Consider the following 25,805-nt stretch of genomic DNA (forward strand, 5'->3'; position numbering starts at 1 on the left):
TAAGATTTTCTTGACATGTTGCAAGAAATCAAGATTGCTGGAAACAAGTTTGGTCTCATCCACATAAAGAGCAAGAATGAGAAAAAGAGCACCATCACGTTTAGCATATGAGTTGGAGTCAGAGAAACAAGAGTTGAAACCTTGAGATGTTAGAAATTGATAAATAATTATCCTGTCATATTTATCATTTATGCATTGATGTCATTTCATAATTTCCACAAGTGATTAATTGCCTGCTCGTAATTTCTTGAGTTTGAATTTCATAATTGTCACAAGTAATTAATTCTCTTTCTGCTTCTTTGTTTTTTGTTTTTTGTTTTTGTGTTTGTGTCTACCTTTGTCCAATCTCCCTAAATTAGACATGGGATCACATCGCACGTCTGATGAGTATGGAAACCCTTGTAGGAGGAGACATCATGACCTCGATTCTCTAGAGGACTTTGATTCCGCTCATGCAACACCTTAGTGGCCTACCCCTGTGACTATTTCTGGCTGACTCCTCTCGAACATATGACTATGACTACCCCTCGTGAACTTCCTTTACTAACAGCCCATGGCTTTGTCGGGAGTCCCGATGAGTTTATCGCACAGATGACCGATGAGGAGGCAGTGAGATTCTTCTCTCTGCTATCCCAGAGGACCTCAGCAAATCTCTCTCCTACACCGACGGCTGAATCTACTTTCCAGCCATCCCCTCTAGCCCCTTCGATTGAGGGGTCATCACCTGGGCATGCCCATCATAAGGAAAGGAAGAGTAGGAGGGGTCGCTTATGTTGTGCTGACTCACGAGATGTAGATGAGTCAGCACACTCATATGCCTAAAGGTCTCCACTTGGTCCTGAGACCCAGGTCCCTTACCCTCTCCTACTCCCACTACTACTCCTTGCTCTGGAAGTGCTCGCACAAACACCACTCACTCTACTCTACCACTACCATGAGTCCTCCTTACCCGATCGAGGACCTGTCCTATCAAATCACGGCTACTGTGGAGAGATAATAGAAGATAAAAAGGGCGCAGCAGTGATGGCCACCATGAGGCAGTTGACGAGCCACCACTTCAAGAGTAGCATAGCTACTGACTGGCGGTACCAAGATGACCAAAAGAAGTAGGTAGTCATCAATGAATTGAAAAGAAAATACCCTAACCCTCCAAATAGGGAGTTTAATGAGAATTACATGCAGAGCTCATGGGTTTGGTCTTGAAGCATCGTAGGTCAACATTGCGTACTTCCATCGCAAAGGGGAAGGCTAAACCCAGCTGGGTAGACAAAGCTGATTGGAAGTTTTTCAAGAAGCAGAAACAAGGACCATCCCAAAATATTCGAGGTCAGAGGAGGGCTATGAGAAGACGGCTGGAATCCATAGGTACTTTGCACTTTGGTGCAAGCAGATGGTTGGTGTTCGAGGCAACCGTGGTAAGTTTATGTCTTCTCATTTAATGTATTATTCTATTTGTTTTACTACATATTGCATGCACTTTATCTAACTCTCATAAATTGGGCCCACAGTAAGTTGCGATGGGTTGCCTTCCTACAGACGTAGAGACGAGACATGCATTTCACGTAGGAACAAAGCCGTGGTTTATTGAGTAAGAGGCACTGGGAGAGATGATTGATTGGGCTGAGGTGGCTGCTCGCATGGTATAAGTCTACTCCTACTTGTAATCTCACTTTTTAAATTGTTTTATTCTTTAAGTTCCAATGTAATTTCCAATTCATATGGTTTCACTCTTAGAATCAAAGCTTGAACGTCCCATCAATGGAGGTGAGCGGTGATGATCATGGATTAGGCTTGCACAGCTTTGACAAGGGCCAGGGATTAGGCACAGCTTAGGAGGGCCACGGATCACAACAACACAAAGCAACTATAGACGCGCTTGGTAGACGTGCAAAATAGCGGGCGCGTCTATAGGCGTTGCTTTAGTAGAGAAATTACGGGCGCGTCTATAGGCGCGGCTAAACGCTTGTTTATTTGCGCGTAAATCACCGCGTCTATTTGCACGTCTATTTGCACGTTTGACCTGAGAAAATACGGGCCCGTCTAACATCCCATTTATTAGCGCATCTATTTGCGCGTGTATTTGCGCGTTTATTTGCGCGTTTACACTGAGAATCAGACGCGCATTTAGACACGTAAATAGACACGCTCCAGAGAATACAGAAAGTGAGATTGGTGTACATCATTGCTTTCCAAACATTGCCCATGATTACCAAAGCACATAATTTTTTGCAAGCCCACATATACAAGAATTAAGTGAAATGAGGAGAAAGAGACAATATGTAAAATAGTTTTGCCAATATCAATTGTGGGGCTACGATTCAATCTCATCCTCAATGAGATCAACCCTTGCCAAACTATCTACTTCAAAATCCAAACAAGTGTTTAGATCTACAAATACATTCAACCCACTACTACTTGTGCCACTCATGTGCTCATCAAAATCAACATCTCCAATGGTAGGCTCGTCCTCACGGGTAATGTCGGCCTCAATATCTATATCTCCTATCTCATGATCATCCTCCTCTCTTGTATCACGGTCATCATCACGTCCATGACCATGATCATCCTCCATACACTCCATATTAGTAAATGTACTATACATCACTTTGGAACGTGGCATAATAGGTATGACATGCCACCATCTATTATTATCCACCATTGGTTGATAGACAACCTAATTCAAACACAAATACAATCATGTTACTTTTCTTGCATCAAATATTTAAAAGCGAGTATTTTTATGTGTGTGCACAGTACCTGTTCACATTGTTGCGGTAGTACTAGTGTGTCCTTTCTACTTTGCCAAAACTTTGTGGAGTCAATAGTTACAAAGCCACTTGCATGACGTTTGATTGTTGCATTAGGGCCTCTTTCCACCACGTCCTTAAACCACTTTACATCCAAAACATACACAAAGAAGCGTCGAAAGTCAAACATAATGATATCTTGGATTATGCCACAATAATCATCCATGGCTCCATTGGCTCCCTCAAAGCTAGCAATGACGCCGCAATCTTGTGTGTTTCTCTTATCATCAATCCATTGTGTTCGAAAATGCTTGCCCTCACACCATATAGCATTGAACATAGTGCACTACACCAAGAAAAAATCAATTAAATAAGCAATCTAAATTATAAAAAGCTCCTAACTTATGCATAACATTCTATATACCGACCTTGCTCATGCATCCCCTAGCATACTCCCATTCTTCCATTGTGATATGCATCCCCTCGTCTTTCTCTGCTTTCTCCATTTCATCAAGTAGCCAATCCACATGAATATCCTTTGGAAGTGCTCTTAGATGCTGAGGGTATGGCACACGAGATCCGTGGTGTGTATGAAAGAGGGCCCTTTCTTCTTGTCTTCTTGCCTTTGCATCCTCGTATCTTGTCACCCATCTTTTCATCACATCACTATTAAGCACGCAAAAGAGGTCGATACTATTACACAACTCCGTGTCTATTACTTTGTTGCGTCCTTTTCCTTGAGGCACAATAGAGGTCATCCTTAGGTCTTCATCATCGCTCCATAGTCGTGGGAGAGAGCTATCCACATCAACAAGAAACTCAGAAATATATACAAGTGACTCTTGTACCAACCAACCCTCGCCATGCTACCTTCGGGTCTTGCATTTTGTCTCACGAAGCCCTTCAACGTCTTCATGAAGCGCTCGAGGAAGAACAACCATCGTGCATGTATAGTACCGCATATAGCAATCTCATCCACCAAATGTACTATGAGATGTAGTTGGCTTGTGAGAATAGAACGTGGAAATGTCTCCTCCACTAAACAAACTGCCTCCACTGACATAACTCGAGCATTCTCAAGCATGGTGGGATCTATTTCCTTTGAGCTCACATACCTCACAAGCTCGCCCATCTTGTAAATACAATCTTTCACGTCCTTTGATGCACTACATGAAATGCTAGTAGGTAGTATGAACTGAACCCGCGAGGAGGTGGTTGATTAGTTGCTTATAGCTATTCACTCACAAATTTGAAAGGAAAAAGATATTATGCATATAAAATACTTACTTGGAGCATCTTGTGCCAATCATGAGATTTCAAGCCATATAATTGCTCTACACCTCTTTTCTTGCTCTTTGTAAAGGCTCCCTTCAAACACCTCATGCATCCAGTGGGAGTACGAATTGTAGTAATAGCGCGCTTCACCGTCGCCATCTCTAGCTTTGATAACATCCACGGTACACGAGGTAAAAAAACATGCCCATTTGGTCTCTCTTGAGGCCAAGCTTCACGCATCCTCCCTGTGGTACGTAGATCCTCCCTTATGCCTGCCGAATCTCGTGTCCCATTCAAATGCTCCCAAATGGTAGATGCCACATTCTTGAAGATATGCATGGGATCGAGCAGGTGATTGATCTTGAGGTGGGACCAATATGGTAAACGATAAAAGATGGAGTATCTAAACAAAATAAAGTGTTAGCTTGCAATCTTTACTTCCAACCAATATAGCCAATCTTTACTTCCAGCCAATAGTTACAAATCCTTACCGGCTCATGCCAAGTGGTGGAGGAGTCGTGGAACCGTCCCAAATTCTCATCCAATCTCCCACGGTGAGTGATTGTGGGAGGACTTCATTCCAAGGGGCAATGATATCTAGGATGATCAGGTGGGAGAAATCGATGGTGATTCTCATAGATGATCTTATTCAATGCGTCTGCCCGTGAGGCAACTAGCGAAGGACCACAAACAGGACATGCATGGTAACCCGATGTAGTGAGACCTGAAACAATAGATGCAATTAAGAGTGGAAGGTGGGTTTAGGGTGCCACGTCCTTTGCCTATTCATAATTAAAAATTGCAATGCTTACCTGAACACTCGCCATAGCCTGGGAAGTCATGCATCGTCCACATCAAGACTGCTTTGCAGTTGAAGTCTCGTGACGAGGGAGGCCTGCTCACATCATGCACCTCGATACTTCTCCAAAGTATCTCTAGCTCATCAATCAAAGGCTCCAAATAAACATCAGGGTTTTTGACTTTATGTTTCCCTGGAATTAGAAGGGACAGCATGACATGTCCTTTCTTAATAGCCATAGAGGGTGGAAGATTGTAATTCACCAATACCACTGGTTGGCCATACACTGTAAGACGTGCTTTTGAGACCAAATGGGTTCACACCGTCCATACCCAATCCAAGTATCAAGCTCCTAGGTTCTTCCTTGAAGCTTGGCCATGTGTCTTCAATATGCTTCCACGCAGGAGAGTCCGCGGGAGTTCTCCACTTGGCATCGGTTGATCGATGGGAGGAATGCCATGACATGAGCTCTGCAATAGATTTGCACTTGAACATATGTTGGATGCGAGGGATTATGGGAAAATGTCGCAATACCTTACGAGGCACGTCCAAGGTTTTGAGATCTGCTCTATATCTTGCCTCTCCACAAGTAGGACACTCTCTTGCATCCTTATATAGTCCACGAAACAAAACGCAATCGTTGACACATGCATGGATGCGCTTGTAATCTAATCCTCCAAGAGAGGTCACATGTTGCCTTGCCATATCTCTTGAGGTCGGTAATTTATTCTCCCTTGGAAGCATTTTACACAATAGCCTGCACGTGAAGACCGTAAATGAGGAAAAGCATTCGAGTAATAGACCCACGCGCATAATTCACCATGTTTGCAAAATCGACTTTAAAGCTTACTTGAGTAATGCATTCAAACTTGCATTGCTCCATCGATAGATGGTTTGCAAGTTTAGTAACTCAAGGGAGGCACGTAGAACAGAGAATGTGCACCCCTCAAACAGTGGAGTTGATGCTGCAGTAAAAAGATCATCTTGCTCCATGCTATTATCCCTCCCTTGATGGACATATAAATCCCGCACCATATCATCAAACACCTCCTCCTCCACGGCTTCATGAGGTAATGGCGGAGGGCTACTATCACCATCACTCCATGCATCCGTAACGGTCCCTCCTGAAGATCCCACCTCATATCGCCGACGCTTCGCCTCCTCACGATGGGCATAGGGTAACATGTGCGGGTGTGGCACTGCATCCTGTATCAAATTAAAACGGGATCATAACTCAAACATATGAACACCCATAGGTATCTCAATCAACCTTAACTTACAAACCCTTACCCTGTTTACGGTCACATCCCATTCTCCATACTTTGAGATATGATTGAGCGTAATCCTGCGTGCACGATACATGTTTCCTCGACATCGATCACACAGACATTTGATTTTTTGCTCCAACCACATTTCGCGATGGTGGATACGGAGGGATTCATCCTCACTAGAGCTACTTGTTGAAGATGGAGACATCCTACAAACAAACAACCCACTAAATTTGCTCTTCTTCAAATGCTTAATTTAAACTCTGTGTTGCGTCTATCGCCGCGTCTATAGTCTCATCTAACATCGCGTCTAACGGCGCATCTAACCACGCGTCTCCTCTGTGTATTCAGACGCGACTATAGACGCGCTAATAGACGCGACTATAGACGCGCTAATAGATGCGGCTTTTAAACCTGCTTTTCGGCGCGCCGCTCGCTTTGCTTTTCTTTTCATTACTTAAACTTCGCGAGCGGCTTCCTTCCTTCTTTATTAGCAGTTCCATAGATTCGAAGCTTAAGAGAGAGCCTCTCATACACAGTTCCAAGCTTTCACTCAAGAGAAAGGGACCGTACCTACACTTGCTTCCAAGCCTAAAGAAGAGGAGGAGTACGAACAAGGAGAAGAAACAAGTTTGGAAAAGAAAGATCCTTCCATACCTTTTTCCAAGTAAGTCCTTTTGAAGTTGTTCTTGCTTGCTCTTTCCAGTTTTGTACTTTCTCGCATCCACGAAACGCAGGGTCTAGGTATGAGCGACACGTTCTTTTGTCAGGCGCAACGTCCTTTTCGACTTTTTAGTATTCTCGCCTGTCGGAGCGCATCTAAGGGCACGTCTAAATGTGCATCTATAAGCGCGTCTATCCGCATGTCTGGCTTGTTGCAGACACACACAAACGCGTCTGTAGACGCTCAGACAAACGCTCTATTAAACAGACTTTTAAACGCACTGTTAGACGCGCTTTTAAACGCATTGTTAGACGGATTGTTAGACGGACTGTTAGACGGACTGTTAGACGGACTGGTAGACGCGCTTTTAAACACACTATTAGACGGATTGTTAGATGCGCTTTTACTTGAATTGTTAAACGCTCTGTTAGACGTGTCTATAGACGCGCAGATCAGACGGGTCTATAGACGCGCTTTGACAGAGCCTGTTTTTTTTCCCCCTTTCTTCTCAGCTCCCAAAGTAATAGGTTTGTTTCCTATTTTCCAGTTCAACATGTGGCCAGGAAGTGCTTCTAGCTCACCTGATCCGCGGGAATCGATTTGGAAGGATTTATATAATCTTTTAGGGCAACCTCCTAGTCCTACGGAGTTATACGGGTATATGACGGGTACCCTTAACACTCCCCAGGAGTCGGCACTACAGACTCCGAGCCACCCCACATTGCCTGAGATCACCCCAGCGGAGTCCGCACAGCCGTCTTATGCCCCTTCCCCTGTACCGTCTTATGCCCCTTCCCCCATGCCATCTTATGTCCCTTCTGCCATCCCGTCTTATGCCCCTTCCCCCATGCCGTCAGGAGGTCCTTCTGTCTCGGTGAGCCGTCGACGTAATCCCGAGCCATCGAGACTCGGTTCTCTAGCTACAAGTGGTCAACGTAGTCCCGTGCAGTCCCCAACTACGAGTGGCCAGCGTACGAGCTCGACACGACAGGGTAGCAAGCGTAGTAGCAGGGAGAGCGGTGGTGGATGCTGCTTTGGGCCATGTGGTGGTGAGGAGGAGGATGATTCAGATGATTTAGATGTGCCTCTGGGTGATGGTACGATTTATTATGACATCACTCAGACAGGAGGCATCTTGATGGATGCGCGGGGGAAGGACATCATGGCCTTCATGCGCTCTGTAATTGCTAACAATTACAGAGATTGCTTTATCCACTATAAAGACCACCCAAAGAGGTTGGCTGAGGAGACCCTCGCTACTGTTCGCTCTAGGTATCCTACCCCCCCCAATCACCAGTTCACAGATAAATGGGGGAAGTCAAAGATTGTTACGATACTTAGCAATAAAAGATCTTCCCTTAAGAGGCAGGCACTAGCGGAGCTTGCCAGGCTTGAGGCAGGTCAACCTCCAAGGGGCCCGCCCCACACCGCTCACAAGCGTGAGTGGAAGAAGGCAATGAAGTCAGCGAGGGAGGAGCCCAGTTTGCAGCACGTGGAGGCACGGAGGATCCAGATGGAGGAATATGGAAGCGTGCATTTTGGAGCAGGGGGTGTTGAATCATGGGAGGCCCAATTTGTAAGTATCGATCTCAAATTATATTGCTTATGTAGTTTATTAGGAGGTTGGTTGTTTCTTTGTACTAATCCCTCCACAAAGTGTATCGCGGTCATGCAGCTTGAGATCGTGGGCAGATACCCTACTCCAGTGGAGACAACCTACCACCGCCACCATCGCAGAGGAGATACATGGAGGCACTTCTATGATGACGGGTTGATTACTGAGGAGCAGTATACCCGAGCTACTGGACAGGCCCCCCAGGTATTTGAAAGTAATTAAATAATGCCAAAATTATAAGTAAAGATTTGATTTTTCATACATTGATATATGTTGTCCCTTGTTTACAGGCCCATGCACAAGACGACGAGGAAGACGAGGAAGGAGGTGCAGAAGGGAGCACAGAAGGGAGCGCAGAAGGGAGCGTGGAAGGCAGCGAGGATTAGTCGTAGAAGTAGTGCTACTATTCTTTTTTTTACTTAAAGCCACTGGCTTGGCTTCGTGCCTCTTGTATATAGACTCCTCTTATTTTTTGTACTTGAAGCCACATGACATGGCTTAGCTTCCTTATTTTTTGTACTTGAAGCCACATGACATGGCTTAGCTTCGTGCTATATGTATATACAAGCACTTTTTGAGCTTTCAATTTTATTGCGTTTTGGAGTTGTAATATTTTATTTGGAATTGTAATTAAAATGCGGTTGGCTGTAAGAATTGAATTACAGAATGTGGATATGGGATTCTTGTAACTATATAGCATACACAACATACACAGTACTATTCTGTAAATTTTTTAAAAAAAAAAAAAGACGCGTCTATCAGTGCGTTTAAAAACGCGTTTATATCCGCGTCCGTCTGTTCGACTTGCGTCTATATGCGCGTCTATAAAAGCGTTTATAAGCGCGTTTATTTATGTGTCTTTGTGCGTGTCGATACGCGCGTAAGTCGGATATATAGACGCGCAATTAGACACGGGTCTCCAGATGCGCAAATAGACGCGCCCGTAAGTTTTTTTATTTAGTTCATGAAACGCGTCTGTGCGCGTGTCTATTGGTGCTTTGTCTTGTTGTGGATCAGGCGCAGCTCATGAGGGCCAAGGATCAGGCCAACAAGATGAGGATGAGGATGACGACGATGATTCGGATGAGCAGTAGTAGTAGTATTAGTAGTAGTTTGCATATATTTTGCCATATATATGCTTTTGTATATCGGCTCGTTTGAGTGATTTTGTATCACCCTTTTTGAAAGGGTAATTTTGTAACAAACAAGGTTGTATTTCTTCGACATGTATATGCTTTTGTCGCTCGGTTCATTTAAGAAATTTCGTATCACCCTTTTCACAAGGAAAATTTTGTAATCGAAAACATTCTTTTGTAATTACTAAATAAAAAACATTAGTGGGGCAAAACAAGGCTTGCTATGGCCCTGTTTAGCCCCACTAATGTTTTTTTAAAGTTTTTGTTAATTGTCGCTATATAGTGATGTTTACCAGTGTCACTATATAGCGATGTTTATTAGTGTCACTATATAGCGACGTTTATTGGTGTCGCTATATAGCGACGCTTATATAGCGACCGTTCTTTTTTTATGCTTATTGCGACGTAAATAACGACCTTTGCGCCTATCAAAAAAAAACTTTTTAGTGTAAAAAAGGTCGGTTTTTTTGTTGGAAAGGACCTATACCTTGTAGTGCTTGGTCTCTTGGGCAAGTAAGAAGCAACGTTGTGTTGTTGTTTCTACCACATAATTTGAGTATGTAGTGGCTTCTCTAGCAGCTCGAGAATTGGTTTGGCTGTGACAATTTCTTGCAGATATTGGTCATCCTCCATCATCCAGTACTCCTCTCAAATGTGATAATCAAAGTGCCATAAGTCTGGCTAAAGACTATGTTCAGCATAACAAATCCAAGCATATTGCTATTGATTACCATTATGTCAAACATGAAGTGAAGAAAGGGATGACAATGATTGAACATTGTCCCACTTCTCAAATGATTGCAGATATTCTCACTAAAGGACTTAGTGAGGCACGCTTCACAGTGCTATGATCAGAACTTGGAGTTCTTGTAGCTTCTCTCTTCCAATTTTAACACACCTATGGGTGACCTTTTGTATTAAATGCACATGTGCATTACATACTTGTAAATAATTGTACAAATGATCAACTTGTATACTTGTATATAGGAGCTCAGGTTTTTCCCTTGTGCTCCCCAAGGGTTTTTTCATCCGTAGCTAGAGACCTTTGTTTGAGTGGGGGTGTTAGAGCTATATATATAGCCTTCCCTAACTTGAACTAGGTCTCACCTATATATGTGTAACTAGTGATCAATATGAATCAGTCTTTGGGAGTCTATTTGGTGCATCTATCATCTCTTCTTCTTCTCTCTCAGCAGAAATTGGCTCTCTAAATCTTATAAGATGGTACTCCGCATGACCATCCCGGTGTAGAGGATTTTGAATACCATGTGCTAGCACATATGCAATGAAGGTGAGAAAGTACCTTTCCCTTGAGCATTGTTGGCCTGGGAAACACTCAAAACTTTGCAATATTGCAAATAATTTTTCAATTCATATATTATATCACTTTGTCTTTCTACCAATTTACCTAGTAATCACCAAGAAACTCTGACAAAATTTTGAAGAAATAGACCAAATCTTCTCCGTCATTGCTCAATTGTCTATGATAAATAAGGATCTTAGTAGAAGACGTCTTCTTCATATAGTATAAAAGGATAGACAATTGTCCAAGTCCCCTTTCTTTGCTCCCAATGCATCCTTAAAGAAATTTGTCATCTTCAATATATAGCTGCAATATCAAACAGAAAGTAATGAGAAAGTTGTACACAAGTCATAATAAAAATGATTGAGCAAAGGAAAGAGTGATAGCTTACCTTCATGTTCTCATCAATGTCCATAATTTTATATGTCTAAAGGATAGAACTTCTTTCTATTCTACTCTTTACTTTGTTGTTCTCATGTACATTTGGCTGTAGATGCATCTGTGTTTTGACCTGGTTAAAGTTCTGATCATCCATATCCTCAAAATTTGTGGCTTCTTGAGAGAACATAGATAGTGCTTCCTTGGGGTCAAACTTATATTCTAGAACTATCAAATCATCATCTTCAATACCAACATCATGGCCTAGACTACAAGCTTGAGCAATTAATGTGGTGGCATAATCTTCCCTTAGGTCAAAGAGGATGAGTATGTCTAATAGTAGATAATACTCTTAGCTTTTGAATAGTGAAGGATGCAGGAAGTATAGGGATAGCAGGAGTACGAGTCTCAAAATCAAGTCCTTCAATAGATACTACTTCTTTAAATGTTTCTAACTTTAGTGCAACAAGATCAAAGTGTACAGCCTCTTTAATTTATTCCTCAAGATTAATATCTTGCTCTTCTAATTCCTATGTCTCTTTAATATTTTTTTTTCTTTAAAATTGGTTTCTTCCTGGGGATCTTCTTGAGCTTCTTCTAGCATTTCTTCTTGAGCTCCATAAGTAAGATTTAGGAACATAGAAAAATAAAGGCTCTCTAGTTCCAGGAGCTTGCAACTTTTGGGATGAGATCTGTACAATTTTCCTTGTGTGATGAGAGCTAATAGTGAGGAGCGTACTCTTGGAATGGACCGGCTATCTATCTTTCATGAGCTTCCATTTGGGGTGAGTTATGAATCAATCACCTCTTGAATCCCATGCATATATTCAAGAATGTGGGGGATTCTATTTGGGCACACTTGGTTGGTGACAAAGACACAAGGGGAGTGCGAGAAGACTTGCATGAGATGGGTAGGATGCCTCACTTGTGGCCCCAAGAGCATGTGTGTAGAACTCAAGAGCATGATTCTACAACTTAGGAGGGTGCTTCAGGAACCCAAGAGCATCCTCCACGAATTGTTCTCCCAAAGGCACCATGGATCCTTTTCAAGGTAGAGGAGTCAAGCATCAAGACAAATATTACATCTTTTTGAAAACCTACGAGACACATGGGTTGCCTGAGGGGAGTGTTTACAAGGGACAATATGCTTAGTGGACTCAAGTCTCATGATTGGCACAAGGTCTTACAAGTATTCTACTTGTTAGCTTGAAAGAAGAGTAGAACTAAGATTTTGATGCTTTCGTGTAGTTAACTTACCTGATTGTGACACATTGTTATAACTCCTTTGTTGCTTGGATAATTTATCCTCCTAATTACAGTGAGAGGATGCTAAACAAAAGATGTTAGAACCACTATCTATAAGATCAGTGACATTTTCAAGTATACTTACTATCATATGATATATCACCTTCATTATATTTTATATAATTTTAAATGATGGGTATAAAATATTGAATCTTACAAATGCATGTGGAAATTTAAAGGTTGGTCTCACAAAAAGAGAACTCTGTATCAAGCATCAAGAGGGCTAAGGTGGACTCCATTGACGTTGTGTGCTTGCTTGAGAAGCACTTTCCCTCAAGCATTATGATGACTCAAGTGCACTTGCTTGTACACATACTTGATGAGGTCGCCATTGTAGAAACCGTTCATAGTCATTGCATGTTTTTCCTTCAATGGTTTATGAAAACCTTTAAGGTATTTGTAAGGCAAAGAGCTAGACCCAAAACAATCAAGGCAGAGGGATGGCTTGTGCAAGAGTCATTAGTATACATCACAGAGTTTCTTGCATCCATGGATCCTAATATGCCACATGCTCGGAACATCAAAGACGATGATTGTGTCATTGCAGAGTTTTCCCAAGGTAAAGGGATTGAAAGAAAGATGAGAGAAGAGAACAGAAAGAAATTCAATAAGTTTTGTGTCCTCAATAGTTCTGAGATGCAAAGATGGGTGGAGAGATATGAAGAGGCCAAAGAAAAAATAATAAATGAGAGGTCGAGATTTAGAGTCATGCATAGGTGGGGGATGCCATATCCATCCGGATGCTCTTCTCCCTCGACACATGTCCCGTGATTGGCTACAAGAAGCTCTTCATGAAGCCAAACATAATGGAGAGGACATAACCGATCGAGAGCAGGAGCTTGCAATCGGATGTATGCCACATGTAAGTTTTTAACCTTTCTATTGGGTATTTATGATCACAATCACTACAAAATGCATCCTCATTATTTTAATCATGTTTTTTTAGTACAAAAAGTATAGTTCCTTGTGGTGACATGGATGAAATTTTCATGTGGAAAGCATTGATTCAAGGAGAGTTACATATGATTGTGGAGTCATGGCTAAGTTTGTAAAAGATAGCGAAGCAAGTGCTTCTGATACCAATCTTCTCTCATCACAATTAGATTATTGTGGGACCATACGTGACATCTATGAAGTTGATTTTAGACAATTTAGTATTTTCATTCTTGATGTCAAATGGTTTAGAACTATCTACAATGGTCCCAATGCTACAGTTAGGGGAGACAGCTATGGTTTCTTTGCTATTGACACCACTAGCTGATGAAAGGGATACCGTTGTTCTTCCAAAGCATTGTGAACAAGTACAAACTAATGAATTTATCAAAAGCTAATAACTTAATTTTTCAAACAAATGTTGACATCTAATTTGTATCTTCAATGTAGGTGGTCTTTCATCTGGATCGTTTGGATCCGAGATGGTGGTACGTGGTCTGATTTACTCCTTGAAGCAGACATATTTTTGAAGATAGGAATGTGGATATGGAGATGCCAATAGAAGATCCAAATAATGATGTCGATGGATCTAAGGAAGAGGATGAAGATGACGATGTGGGCCACGAAGAAGGTGACAATAATGACATTGTAATGGAGGAAGGTGGAGATCACAACTTTGGGGAAGAAAAGGGAGAACTAGAGGCCGGTGTACTAGAGGATCAAGTCTTAGGTAGACATACAATAGGGGATGATGATGTAGGTGATCAATTGTATGTAAACCTTGAGATAGACATATTTGGTGCACAAGACTTGGCTCAATATGAAGCAGCCAATGTAAATGCTACAGATTCATAGTTTTGACATTGATGAAGGCCTCTTCCATCCACCTCCCTCTTCACAATACTCCTCGCCTCAACGTATTTCTGCCTTCTCCTCCACCATTTCATCTTCTTCGCCACAACCATCCACCTGCATACTCCCGGCGCTCCATCACTTGTCGCAGTTTGCAGCTCGCCACCCCAGCTACGCTCGTTCCTTTAACGCACGACAACTACTTTGTAGCTCCTTCCAAGCGCGGCTTTCTGCCCGTCTCTGACCCTGCCGCCTTCGAGTTTACCGCCGCAGCTTCCCCACAACTCGCACTCTGGGATCGCACCGCTACCGACTTCCACCACCTCTTGGCTACGTACGATGCCAACAAAGTCCGGCGCATCATCGCGACACTCCCTCGTTTCGACTCCGAGCAACTCCTCCAGCCGGGTGGACGAAGAGGCCATCTCTGGAAAGCCATGCTTCTCCTGTCCTTCCTGGCCCACGCTTACGTTTGGTGCGGAGAGGTTCCCGCAAGCCGCCTGCCGGACAACATAGCTGAACCGTGGCTTGCCATTGCACGGCGTCTAGACGTGCCTCCCATCATTTCTTATGCATGTCTCGTTCTTTCGAATTGGCGACGTATAGATGACACTCTCCCTCTAGAACTTGGAAACATGGCCTGCTGTTATAACTTCACCGGTACTGTAGATGAAGAATGGTTTCTACTCGTTCATGCTGACATCGAAGCCAAGGCAGCAGAAGCGCCGGGTGCGATTATCAGGGCCCAACAAGCCATTCACGACAGGAATGTGGCCAAGGTCTGTACATTATTCCACTGCAAATCCCAGTAACTACATGCTTCTAATAGTTGGCTTGGTTTTAAGTATGCGATTATTGTTACTTCTTGACAGGTGAAGGATAACCTTGCCCTCTTGGCTGGAACTTTGAGATTGATGAGCAAGAGTTTACGGCGAATGCAAGAGAAGTGTGATCCTGACGTCTTCTATCACAGAATTAGGAAGTATATGGCCGGGTGGCGCAACAATCCACGGCTTCCACAGGGATCCATCATGTACGGGGAGGACAGTTTATCATTTTAAGGAGCTTCGGGCGCGCAATCGACTATCCTTCCTGCGGTAGATGCTGCCTTGGGTATCCAACATCAAGATGGGTTTCTCAGCTCCTACATACAAGTCAGTACTCCCACTCAAATCTCACAAACAATAACGATGTGGCCACTAATCTGTTTCTAATTCGATCTTCGGATCATTTGTTGCTCTTTATATAATCTCTCGCTATACTATTCTCTGAGCGAAGGAGCTTTATTTTGCAACAGGAAATGCGTTCCTATATGCCTTGTCCGCACAGGCAGTATTTGCAGCGCATCGATGCCGGTCCATCAATTCGAGATTTCGTGAAGCAAAACCTTGAGGAACTGGGAGGAGAATACGACCGATGTATCGTGGAGATTTTCAGGTTCCGCTCTTTGCATAGAGGTTACGCTCAAGGTTACATAAAGAAACCAAGCAAGGAGAGGGAAGAACGAGGGACAGGAGGATCAGATTTTGTGACATATTTGATGCAGAATGCAACAACTACAATAGCTCACAGCGTTGGTTCTCCGGCCTGATTTTTTGTTACCGTGGTGGACGCATCGACGTCCATTTCCATGTGGTAAGGGACCTTGTACATATTCAGTGGGACACCGACAGACCGATATCCTTGGGAGAGAGAAATCACCATGAGAATATGACTTCATCAAAGAGGCCTCCTCAAATAGAGACCCATATCCTTTACTCATATACTTCCTTGTGGGAGAGAACAAGGTCAATTTCATGCAATGGACCTTCCCTAGTGAAGTGAATATATGAATAAATTATTGTTTGTTTAAGAATTGTTGGAATAAATGAGGGAATGTTGTGACCAGTACACGAACTTTGTACAAGTCGTTCTAATCACGTGAAGTTTGTTTGTCAAAATGTGGTCATGAGTAGATCAGTGGACTGTTGTTGGTGCCTTAATGAGTTGGTGCATGTTGTGGCATGTTCATAAAGGTTGTGACACAACTTCACATTGGGAACTTGGCAAATCTTAGAGGCAGATGTACATGCCACAATATTCACCCAACCATTAAGGTTACTGGATAATGATAAGGTAAGCTGCCAACATGAGCATAAGAGAAGTTCTCTAAGCTTCCATGGTATACTCTAAAGGCCTTTCTGTGCCTCCACAGCCACCTTCCTCCCAATGTTGGCACGGCATGACAAAAATTGTGCCTTATGCACTAGAAGGTATGTTATGTACCTCGACAAAAGATAAAATCAGTGACCTCTCCAAGTGGTTGAGTTCTCTAAACCTGCAAGAACAAGAAGCTCACAAGTGCACATAGCAACATATTGCCAATGCACTATCGAATGCTCCAATCATTTCTCGATTCCAATTGAAGCATCTAAAATAGCAGCTCTTTTTGGGTATCTCAGGTGCTTGAATTGATAGACTCGCATTCTAGCAACTGGCCATGAGATTGTCCAAGTCGCGTGCATGATGCCAACACTTTATGCAGCACATAAATCTTGAACTCCGTGACAACTTATGATGATTTAATCTCATAATGAGCTATCTATCTTCAGAGAGAAACAAGAAGCTTTTACCTATGACCATTTTCTTCATCTCAATGGATCTTAGCACCATGGCATGCTGCCCAAGCTTGTTCACCCAATGCATCCTCCTGCTTTCTCTCTTGTCCATAATATGTAAGAGGCTCCCCAAAATCTTGAACCAAAACGATATGAAATCACTGTGATGCTTGTCAATCATTATAAAGATTAACACCAAGGAAATCTTTGCCTGGACTTAGATGTAGCTAATCTCACCAATTGATATACCTCCATTGCAAGAGCAACCGCCAGAATAACTATTGTGATATTCCTCGCTTGTGATACAACGTGATCTTCATCTCGAAAATCTATAGATGTGTGAGACACTCCAAACCTTGAAATCAAGATTGATTCTATAGAGAGAAGGAGAAAACTAAAATACAATAGAAGGAGACTTTATGTTGAATCAACATTGTTTACAATCAATCCTGGAGTCACAATACTCCATGTACGGAGCTCAAACCACTCGACCACCCCCAAGCTATTCTTACTCTCACTCTCACTCTCACTTGCATCAGATTTCTCACTCTCACTCACACCAAGGTGTTTCAATGAATCTCACTCTCACTCAAGATGATACAATCATAGATGAAAGAAGAATCTCACTCTCACTCGCACTCTCACTCTCAATATGCTGCCTTGCTACTACTACATATTCTGAGTTTTGGACTTATTAGATCATGGAATTAGATCTCTACCTCTTCTAGAAATTTGTAGATCGCATTCCCATATTTCCAATAGAAAAAAGAGCTCCTCAATCCGACTTTAGAATCAAAAGTTATGGTTGAAATAGTGACTGTTGTTTTTATCCAAGAAAGGTGCGACCTGCTTTTAGTTGGCTTTTCCACTTTATCTTGCTTTTCTTGCCCTTCATGACCAATTTGCTCCATTCCTGGACCATTCTAGCAATAACTATAGTTCTTTTTAAATCAATCACTTCTTTCCAAGTTCTCCTTTGGAATTCACAAAGCTGGACCTTCCTTTAAACCTGCAAACTTCGAATACAACTCCCATGCATATATATATTTTTTCTTGGATTTGTTAAATCTCAAATCACTTATTAGTATTTTCAAAACACAAAATTGACATGAAAATAAATTTCACAAATAACTAAAAACTAAAAATAAATTTATACACAAAATATGGAGCATCACAATTATCCCCTCTCTGAAAGCCTATGTCCTGAGAGTTTAAAGAAGGAAACTCAGCAATAAGTGAATCTAAATCTACCCAAGTAGCATCCTCTATAGGATATACATCTTGAATTCTAGATGTGTCCTGCAGAACATGAGAAGGATTAGCAACATAACTTTTCAGTAAGCTCACATGAAAAACAGGATGTACTTTGATATTCTGAGGCAATTCAAGTTGGTAAGCCAATGTTCTCACTCACTTTAATATTTTGAAAGGTCTTGTGAAACGAGGTGAGAGCCTTCTATCTCTGCCAAGAATTAAATTATTTTTCTTAAAAATGATTTTCAAAAATACCATGTCACCCAACTTGAATTCTCGAAAACTATGGTTCTTGTCATAATAACGTTTTTGTCTGTCTTGTGCTCTTTTAATACAATGTCGGATGTGTTTGACTTCCTCATCCATCCTCTCAAGCATTTGTTTTGAAATCTCAACTTTGTTCTCAGAATCAGAGAAATTAACCGTACTGGTGAATGACAATTTTGGCCATATAGCTTCAAAGCGAGTCATTTGAATTGAGCTATGCCATGAACCATTATAAGCAAACTCAGCCAAAAATAATAATTCAATCCAATTAGTTTGCTTCTCATTAACATACATTCTAAGAATGTCTTCTAGAAAATGATTTACTATTTCAGTTTTCCCATTTGTTTGCGGATGAAATGCTGCACTCATTTTTAGTTCAGTTCTTATGGCTTTAAATGTAGCCCGCCAAAAATTAGATGTGAACTTTGAATCCTTGTCGGAAACAACACTCTTAGGCATACCGTGCAAGCGAAAGATTTCTCTTACAAATAATTTTGCTACCTCAAGAGCACCATCAATCGTTTTCATGGAAAGAAATGGGCGAGATCCCATGGATATGGTTGCGATCACCTGTACATTACTTTGAATCTCATTCTTGCATTTATTCTTTCCGCTTTGGCCGCTTCATATCTCTCAATTTACTTCTGTATCTCCTTGCTATTGAGGATACAAAACTTATTGAATTTCTCCATTTGCTTTTCGCTCATATTTATTTCAATCCCTTTTCCTTGGGGAACCTCGCCAACAATGCGATCATCATCCTTGTTATGCACCCAAGCTTCCGACATATCGGGATCCGTGGATATAAGAAACTTTGTGATATATACTAATGACTCTTGCACAAGCCATCCCTCTACCATGCTTGCTTCTGGTCTTGCTTTTTGTCTTACAAATCCCTTCAAAGTTTTCATAAATCGCTCGAGAGAAAACATCCACCGACTATGAACGATACCTGCAATGGCCACCTCATCAACTATGTGCACAAGCAAGTGCACTTGAGTTGTCATAATGCTCAAGGGAAAGTGCTTCTCAAGCAAGCATACGGCTTTGATGGATTCCACCCTAGCCTTCTCGATGCTCGATATGGAGATCTCTTTTTGAGATATCCACCTATTTCACATGCCCATGTAAGATATACTCATAATGAGTCTACAGATTATTTAGATTAAATTGAAGAAAATGCAATGAATGCGGTTTGATAGTAAGCATACCTCACAATACCACTGATCTTGAATATAGCATTTCTAACATCTTCTTGTAAGCACCCTTTTATTGTAATTGGGAGGATGAACTATCAAAGCAACAAAGAAGTCATGTCAATAATATAACATAATCATACAGCTTAGGATACCTGTAAGACCTTATGCCAATCATGGGACTTGAGTCCACTAAGCTTATTATCCTTTGAAAATGCTATGTTCAAGCAATGCATGTACCCTGTGGGTGTTTGAAAAGAGGTAATGTCCACCTTGACCGCTACCTCCTCTCTTATGGAGAGGATCCATGTTGCTTTCGGGAGGATAACTTTTCCCAAAGCATGCAGTTGGGGCCACGAACGAGACATCCTATTCATAGTACGCAAGTCTTCTTCCACTCCTCTCGAGTCTTTGGAACCAATCAAGTGTGCCCAAATAGTAGCCCCCACATTCTTGAAGATATGCATGGGATCCAAGAGATGATTGATTTGTAATTAACCCCAATAAGGAAGCTCATGAAAGATCGATAGCCTCTTCATACCATGAGGAGGTTCCTCTCCATTCGCCCTCCAAGCCAGTCACTTGCCTTCAAATATGGTGGTGGTGGATTAAGCTGACCTTCACGCGCGAGATGGTCCAGTGGAAGGTATCGAGCATGACCTTCATAAACATTTTTTCTCATATGTTTGGAGTATCGTGCAAGTGATTTCAAATCCAGTCCACAAATAGGACAAGCATGGTACCCACTTGTAACAAGTCATGCACGCATGCATGAATGTATTAGTATAAAACGTGCATGCGAAAGAGAGTCATAAAAGCATAATCCTATATTATACATGTAAAGACACAACCACGTACTTGCACACTCTCCATATCCTGGGTAGTCATGCATGGTCCACATCAAGATACCCCTGACCAAAATATCCTTGGTAGCTCTAGAAGCTCTAGAAATATCAAAGACCCGCACTCCTCTCCATAAGATCTATAACTCCTCTATCAAAGGTGCCATGTACATGTCCATATTTTTAGCCTTGTAATTCCCTGGCACAAGTAGTGCAAGCATGTGTCCCTTCTTTATTGTTAGCCATGGTGGGATATTGTAATTCACCAAGACTATCGACCATGTCGACCAAAATGTCAAGCGTAACCCGCAAGGATTCATGCCATCCTTGGTAGCCCAATATGTAAGTTGCGTGTCTCCCTCGCAAACTCCGGCCATTGATTGTCTATGCGCTTCCAAGCTGCACAATCTGCGGGAATCCTTAATGTGTCATTAGTGGACCGATGAGATGCATGCCAAGTCATCAACTCCACTATGGATTTGCATCGGCACATGTGCTGTATTCTTGCAATGATGGGAAAGTGCCGCAAGACCTTTACATCTAGTATCTACTCACCCTACAAGTCATCTCTATATCATTGTTCCCCACACTTCGGATAACTAGCCAAATCTCCATACTCATGATGAAAGAGAATATAGTCATTACGGCAAGCATGGATGGTATCATAATCCATACCCACCATTGTTAGCATCTTCTTTAATGCATCATCTCTTGATATGGGCATGGTATTTGGTACAGGCAACATCTCCCGGAGCAACGTATCACAATTCAAACATACATAGGCTTCGAATAATGATGATCCTCAAAGCAACAAAGAAGTCATGTCACTAATCCTATAGCTTAGAATACCTATAAGACATTGAGCAAGCTTAGAATCCTATAGCCTTACATTGAGCAAACATTTACAGACTCCTGCATTCTTTGAATTAGAGCGACAGAAGTCTGTATTTGTTTGCTCAATGGTAGGCTATTGAAGCTTCACGTGGGAAAAAAGAGAAGGAAAGAGAGAGGAAAAGAGATGAGGAAAAAGAGAGAAAAAGAGAGGAGAAAAAGGAGAAAAGAGAGGAGAAAAAAGACAAAAAAAGAGAGGAGATAAGAGAGAAAAAGAGAGAAAGTAAAAAGAGAAAAAGTCGGGATAAAAGAGAAAAAAAGAGAAGGAAAGAGAGGAGAAAAGAGAGGAAAAGAGACGAAAAGAGGAGATAAGAGAGAAAGAGAGAGGAGAAAAGAGACGAAAAGAGAGGATTAAAGAGAGTCACAATTCAAACATAACACCTATTTCATTAATTTTGGCCTGATGCACTGTCCAAATTCGTTTTGTGAGATAATTTTGGATAAAGCATTGAAAAAAAAGAGGCTCTTATAAAACAAAAATTTGAGTCAAAAAGTAAGATTTTAAAAAATCAAATTAGAAAAAATAACGTGACATGTTATTAAAACTAGAGTACATTAAAAAAAGAGGACATCACATTGTTAAAAGAGACAAAAAGTAAGATTTTAAAAAATCAAATTAGAAAAAATGGTCTGACATGTTATTAAAACTAGAGTACATTTAAAAAGAAGCATGACACATTTGTACAAGAACTAGATCATATAACTCAAAGCCATATGGTGTCCAAAAACACCTTCCAAGCCTAGAAGATCTCATCTTTGTCTCTCTTGTCTATTACAACTTTACATTAGAGAACTAAAAAGTCTTTGTGGAACTGTAGTTTCATTTCTTGTCTATTACAGTTACTTTAGAAAACACATAAGTCTCTATGGAATTAAATTTCCATCACTTGACTATTACATCATTAGAGAGAGCATATGTCCTCGAAAGTGCCTACTATGGCATTGGCTTCATGAAAACAAGCAGACTTTAAACCTGTGGGCCATGCGTAACCAGGGCTGCATTGCAAATCTCCTCACAGACTCTCCTCACAACCTGTTTTGAATCTTCCACCGACTTGTAAGCATTCAACAACTCTTCTTTTCTCTCTTGGCTTTCCTCATCTTCACCATTTTTTTCAATATAGCTTCTAACCACCGCCATATCTTGTACGAAAATTTAACTCGTTAGCATAAGAAGTACGTGAGTAAAAGAAGCGAAAAAGAAAGCTAGGGATATTCACCTCTTCTGCTGAGTTCAAATCAAGCATCCATGTGCATAACATATCCTCCTCGAATGATTTTCCCTTCATTGGTCCATACAAAAGGGATCTAAGATAGAATTTGAGTTCAGTAAATGAAGTCGCATAGTAACTAGTCCTTGTCTTAGAGGAAAAGTGGGAGAAGGACAGTGAGGGAGCGATAGCAAGGGATGCACAGTGAGCCATCCCTCCTTCAAGAGTGATAGAAAGTGAGGGAAGATGTAAAGTGAAAGATGAATACAAGTTAATCAGAAGGACTAGGATGTCAACCATAATATTCATGGAATAAACAACATCATGAGAATATGCTTCTCATGCATATATACAAACACAACATCATACATGCATCACAACTCTTCTGATGCTTCTAGTGGAGACTGTGGCAACTCTTCTGATGCTTCCAATGGAGGCGGTGGTGCTCTAGATGTACACTCAGTCTCTACTTCTTTTGTAGTATGTAGTGCTTTCGGAGTAGACTCAGTATCCTCTTCCTTAAATGCAAGCAGAGGCTATGATGTTGTAGGTGTACACGGAGTCTCTACTTCTTCTGTAGTGTGTAGTGCTTTCACAGTAGACTACTCAATCTCCTCTTCCTTAAATGCAAGCTCTGATATTGCTTAAGTTGCACATTGTATTCTAATGGCAACAATTAGGTCTCAAATGATTTCAACCCTAAACAATTGTATATCCTCCTCTAAATATTTGAGCTCCAAAGAGTCTTCCAATGAGACCTGTGGCTTAAGCGAGAAAATTTCTTTGAAAATCAACATGCAGTTATAGGCAACTCTCCACCCACAACTATGCCCATCTTCCTGCTCTACTACTAAACGCTTTTGGAAGTCTAGCGAGTCTTTGTACTGTCCTGTTTCTCTGATAGTAGATACCAACTTCTCAGCCGACTTGCTCATCATGACATATTAAAAGAACTTAGTGTGTCTATTACATAAGGTACATAATATAGAAGTAACAACATATTAATAGAATACTTACGTTTGCACTGAGCCATGAAAGCCCGCAATCAAGTTGACAAACTAACAATAGTTGTCTTCAAGGTCCCAAACCACTGGACTCCAATGTTCCCTACATGAATATTAAGAACCATTATTATTTAACACAATGTTGCCAGTATAAGATGAAAATAAAGGTTGCCATGATACTTACATCTCATGATATGCCATAAATAGGACTCGCACACCATGTAAATATAAAGGCTATAACCATATACAAACATCAGCTATCGTCTTTCTACTATCGCTAAGTATAGGAGAAAGAAGGGAATCTAACATATACACATGGTTTTGTACGACTCTACAAAATTGTGAGATAACTATGCTGCACCAACAAATGAATGAATATTAGCTTATTAGAGTTAATCAAAATATTGAATTATCAAGCAGAGAAAAAGTTTGTATCAAACCTGAGAATGGCCATCATAACGTTGTTATTGCCCTCATTTGAAGCTCTAGAGAGGATTGAAATCTCCTCTCCACCAAATTGAAGATACTGAGGTCTATGTTGAATCATAACCCTAGCATTACAAGAGCTTCCCAATTCTTCCAATGAAGCCATGTTTGTAGAGTTGAGGTCATCTATCCCCTTTGACTCTTTGACGGCATTCATTTCGCACTCCTCTGAGCCATTATCTATTTGACTTGTGGGAGGGTCCATAATGTTGCCCTTAATGATTACTCGAATGGTACATGTTATAAATCATGTATAGAGATGCAAGTCCGTATATGTTGACAGTGTGGTGTCATTTTGTATCTAACAAATTTGACCAAGTACCAAAAAGCAATTGTAGCCCACCCTCCATCCACAATTGTAGATGTGGCTATCGTCTTGATGTGATACTTGACATGTTATATACTCTATTTGTTGTGCCAAGTCACGTTGCTACATTACTGTGTCGATAGCACCTACCAACTTTCGAGCTGATCTCCACATCAAAACATATAACAACAGTGAATATGTGCATTGCATATCAATCTACATGTCAAGAAGTGACAACAAGTGTAGTCTATACTTACTCTAACACAATGCCATGGACAAATGTCATTGAGTTGGCAAAGAAGCACTTCTTGGCAAAGATGTCCACGACTGCCAAACTCCAATGTGAGCTGCATTATCAATAAAGAATAATTACTGTGTTTGAGACAATTCTAGCAACGCAATAGAAAAAACAAGTAGGGTTTGTTGCTTACTTCTCATAATATGCTGTAAAGATAACTCGTGCCTCATTCATAGGAACATGCTTCAACCACTTGCAAACATCCTCTATGATTTCTTTTTTGTTGCTAAGCACTTCAGAAATAAGAGGATCGAGCATATATGAAACTCTTTGTATATTTTGAGGAAAATCTACTATAACATTACTATATTTAAAAAGAATTTATTAACTTCTTGGGTTTAATCAAAATACGCAAGTATAAAGCCAAGGAAAAGGCTGCATCAAACCTAAGGATGGTTGTAATGACTTTGACATTAACCTCTTTCTTAGGATTCAAGAGGATTAAAATCTCTTCTTTACCAAATTCAAAAGTATGAGGTTGTTGTCGAATTAACAACATAGCGGTGAATGAACTTCCAATCTGCTGCAATAGAGTCATGACTCATCTTATTGAGAGAGTAGTCTACATAGTATTCTTCTTCACTTGCTATGTCTTCTACATCTTCCTTTTGCTATAAAAATATAAAAAATTTATGAGATGTACACATCCCAAATAAATGCTTAAACAAGCATAGAAATATAAAGGTAAGATTTCATACATGCTGCAATGTAGTCATATTTTTAGGTTATTCCCCAACATTAATAATGGTTTTTTCATTAGACTGCATAGAAGTATACAGATAAGGTTTCATACTTGCTTTCATTAGAGTGAGTCTCTCTTTCTCTTGGAGAAAAAATTTTAAAAGTAAGGTTTTAAATACATGCTTTCATTAGAGTGAGTCTCTCCTTCTCTTAGAGGAAAAATTTTAAAAGTTATGAGATTTACACATCCCAAATAAAAATAAAGGTTTGAATAATCATAGAAGTATAAAGATAGCATGCTTTCATTAGACTCAGTCTCTTCTCCTCTTGGAGGAAAATATAAAAAAGTTATGAGATTTACACATCCCAATTAAAGGCTTGAACAAGCATACAAGTATAAAGATAAGGTTTTATACATGCTACAATGTAGTCATATTTCCAAGTTGTTTCCCAATCGTAGCAATTAGACATTGAATACTCTCAGCCCGAAACACTA

General features: G+C 40.9%; 1 protein-coding gene across 1 annotated transcript; it reads left to right on the forward strand.

The window, feature by feature from the left end:
* Nucleotides 1-14,910: 14,910 nt before the first annotated feature.
* On the forward strand, nucleotides 14,911-15,866 carry LOC147897630 (uncharacterized). Its single transcript, XM_087380067.1, has 3 exons — nucleotides 14,911-15,054; nucleotides 15,148-15,308; nucleotides 15,605-15,866. Exons 1-3 carry the CDS (start codon nucleotides 14,911-14,913, stop codon nucleotides 15,864-15,866), a joined length of 567 nt encoding a protein of 188 aa, XP_087236193.1.
* Nucleotides 15,867-25,805: the final 9,939 nt, after the last annotated feature.

This window comes from Dipteris shenzhenensis, chromosome 10 (assembly GCF_047967505.1).
Source record: "Dipteris shenzhenensis isolate YYH24624 ecotype China chromosome 10, Dip_SZ_1.0, whole genome shotgun sequence".
NCBI classification, from domain to species: Eukaryota; Viridiplantae; Streptophyta; class Polypodiopsida; order Gleicheniales; family Dipteridaceae; genus Dipteris; species Dipteris shenzhenensis.

What these genes read in the sequence shown, in the direction of transcription:
- LOC147897630 (XM_087380067.1), top strand. Translation starts at nt 14,911, where the DNA reads ATGGCCTGCTGTTATAACTTCACCGGTACTGTAGATGAAGAATGGTTT. An exon ending in ACGACAGGAATGTGGCCAAG is followed by an intron (nt 15,055 to 15,147) that starts GTCTGTACATTA and finishes ACTTCTTGACAG; the next exon opens with GTGAAGGATAACCTTGCCCT. An exon ending in CTTCCACAGGGATCCATCAT is followed by an intron (nt 15,309 to 15,604) that starts GTACGGGGAGGA and finishes TTGTCCGCACAG; the next exon opens with GCAGTATTTGCAGCGCATCG.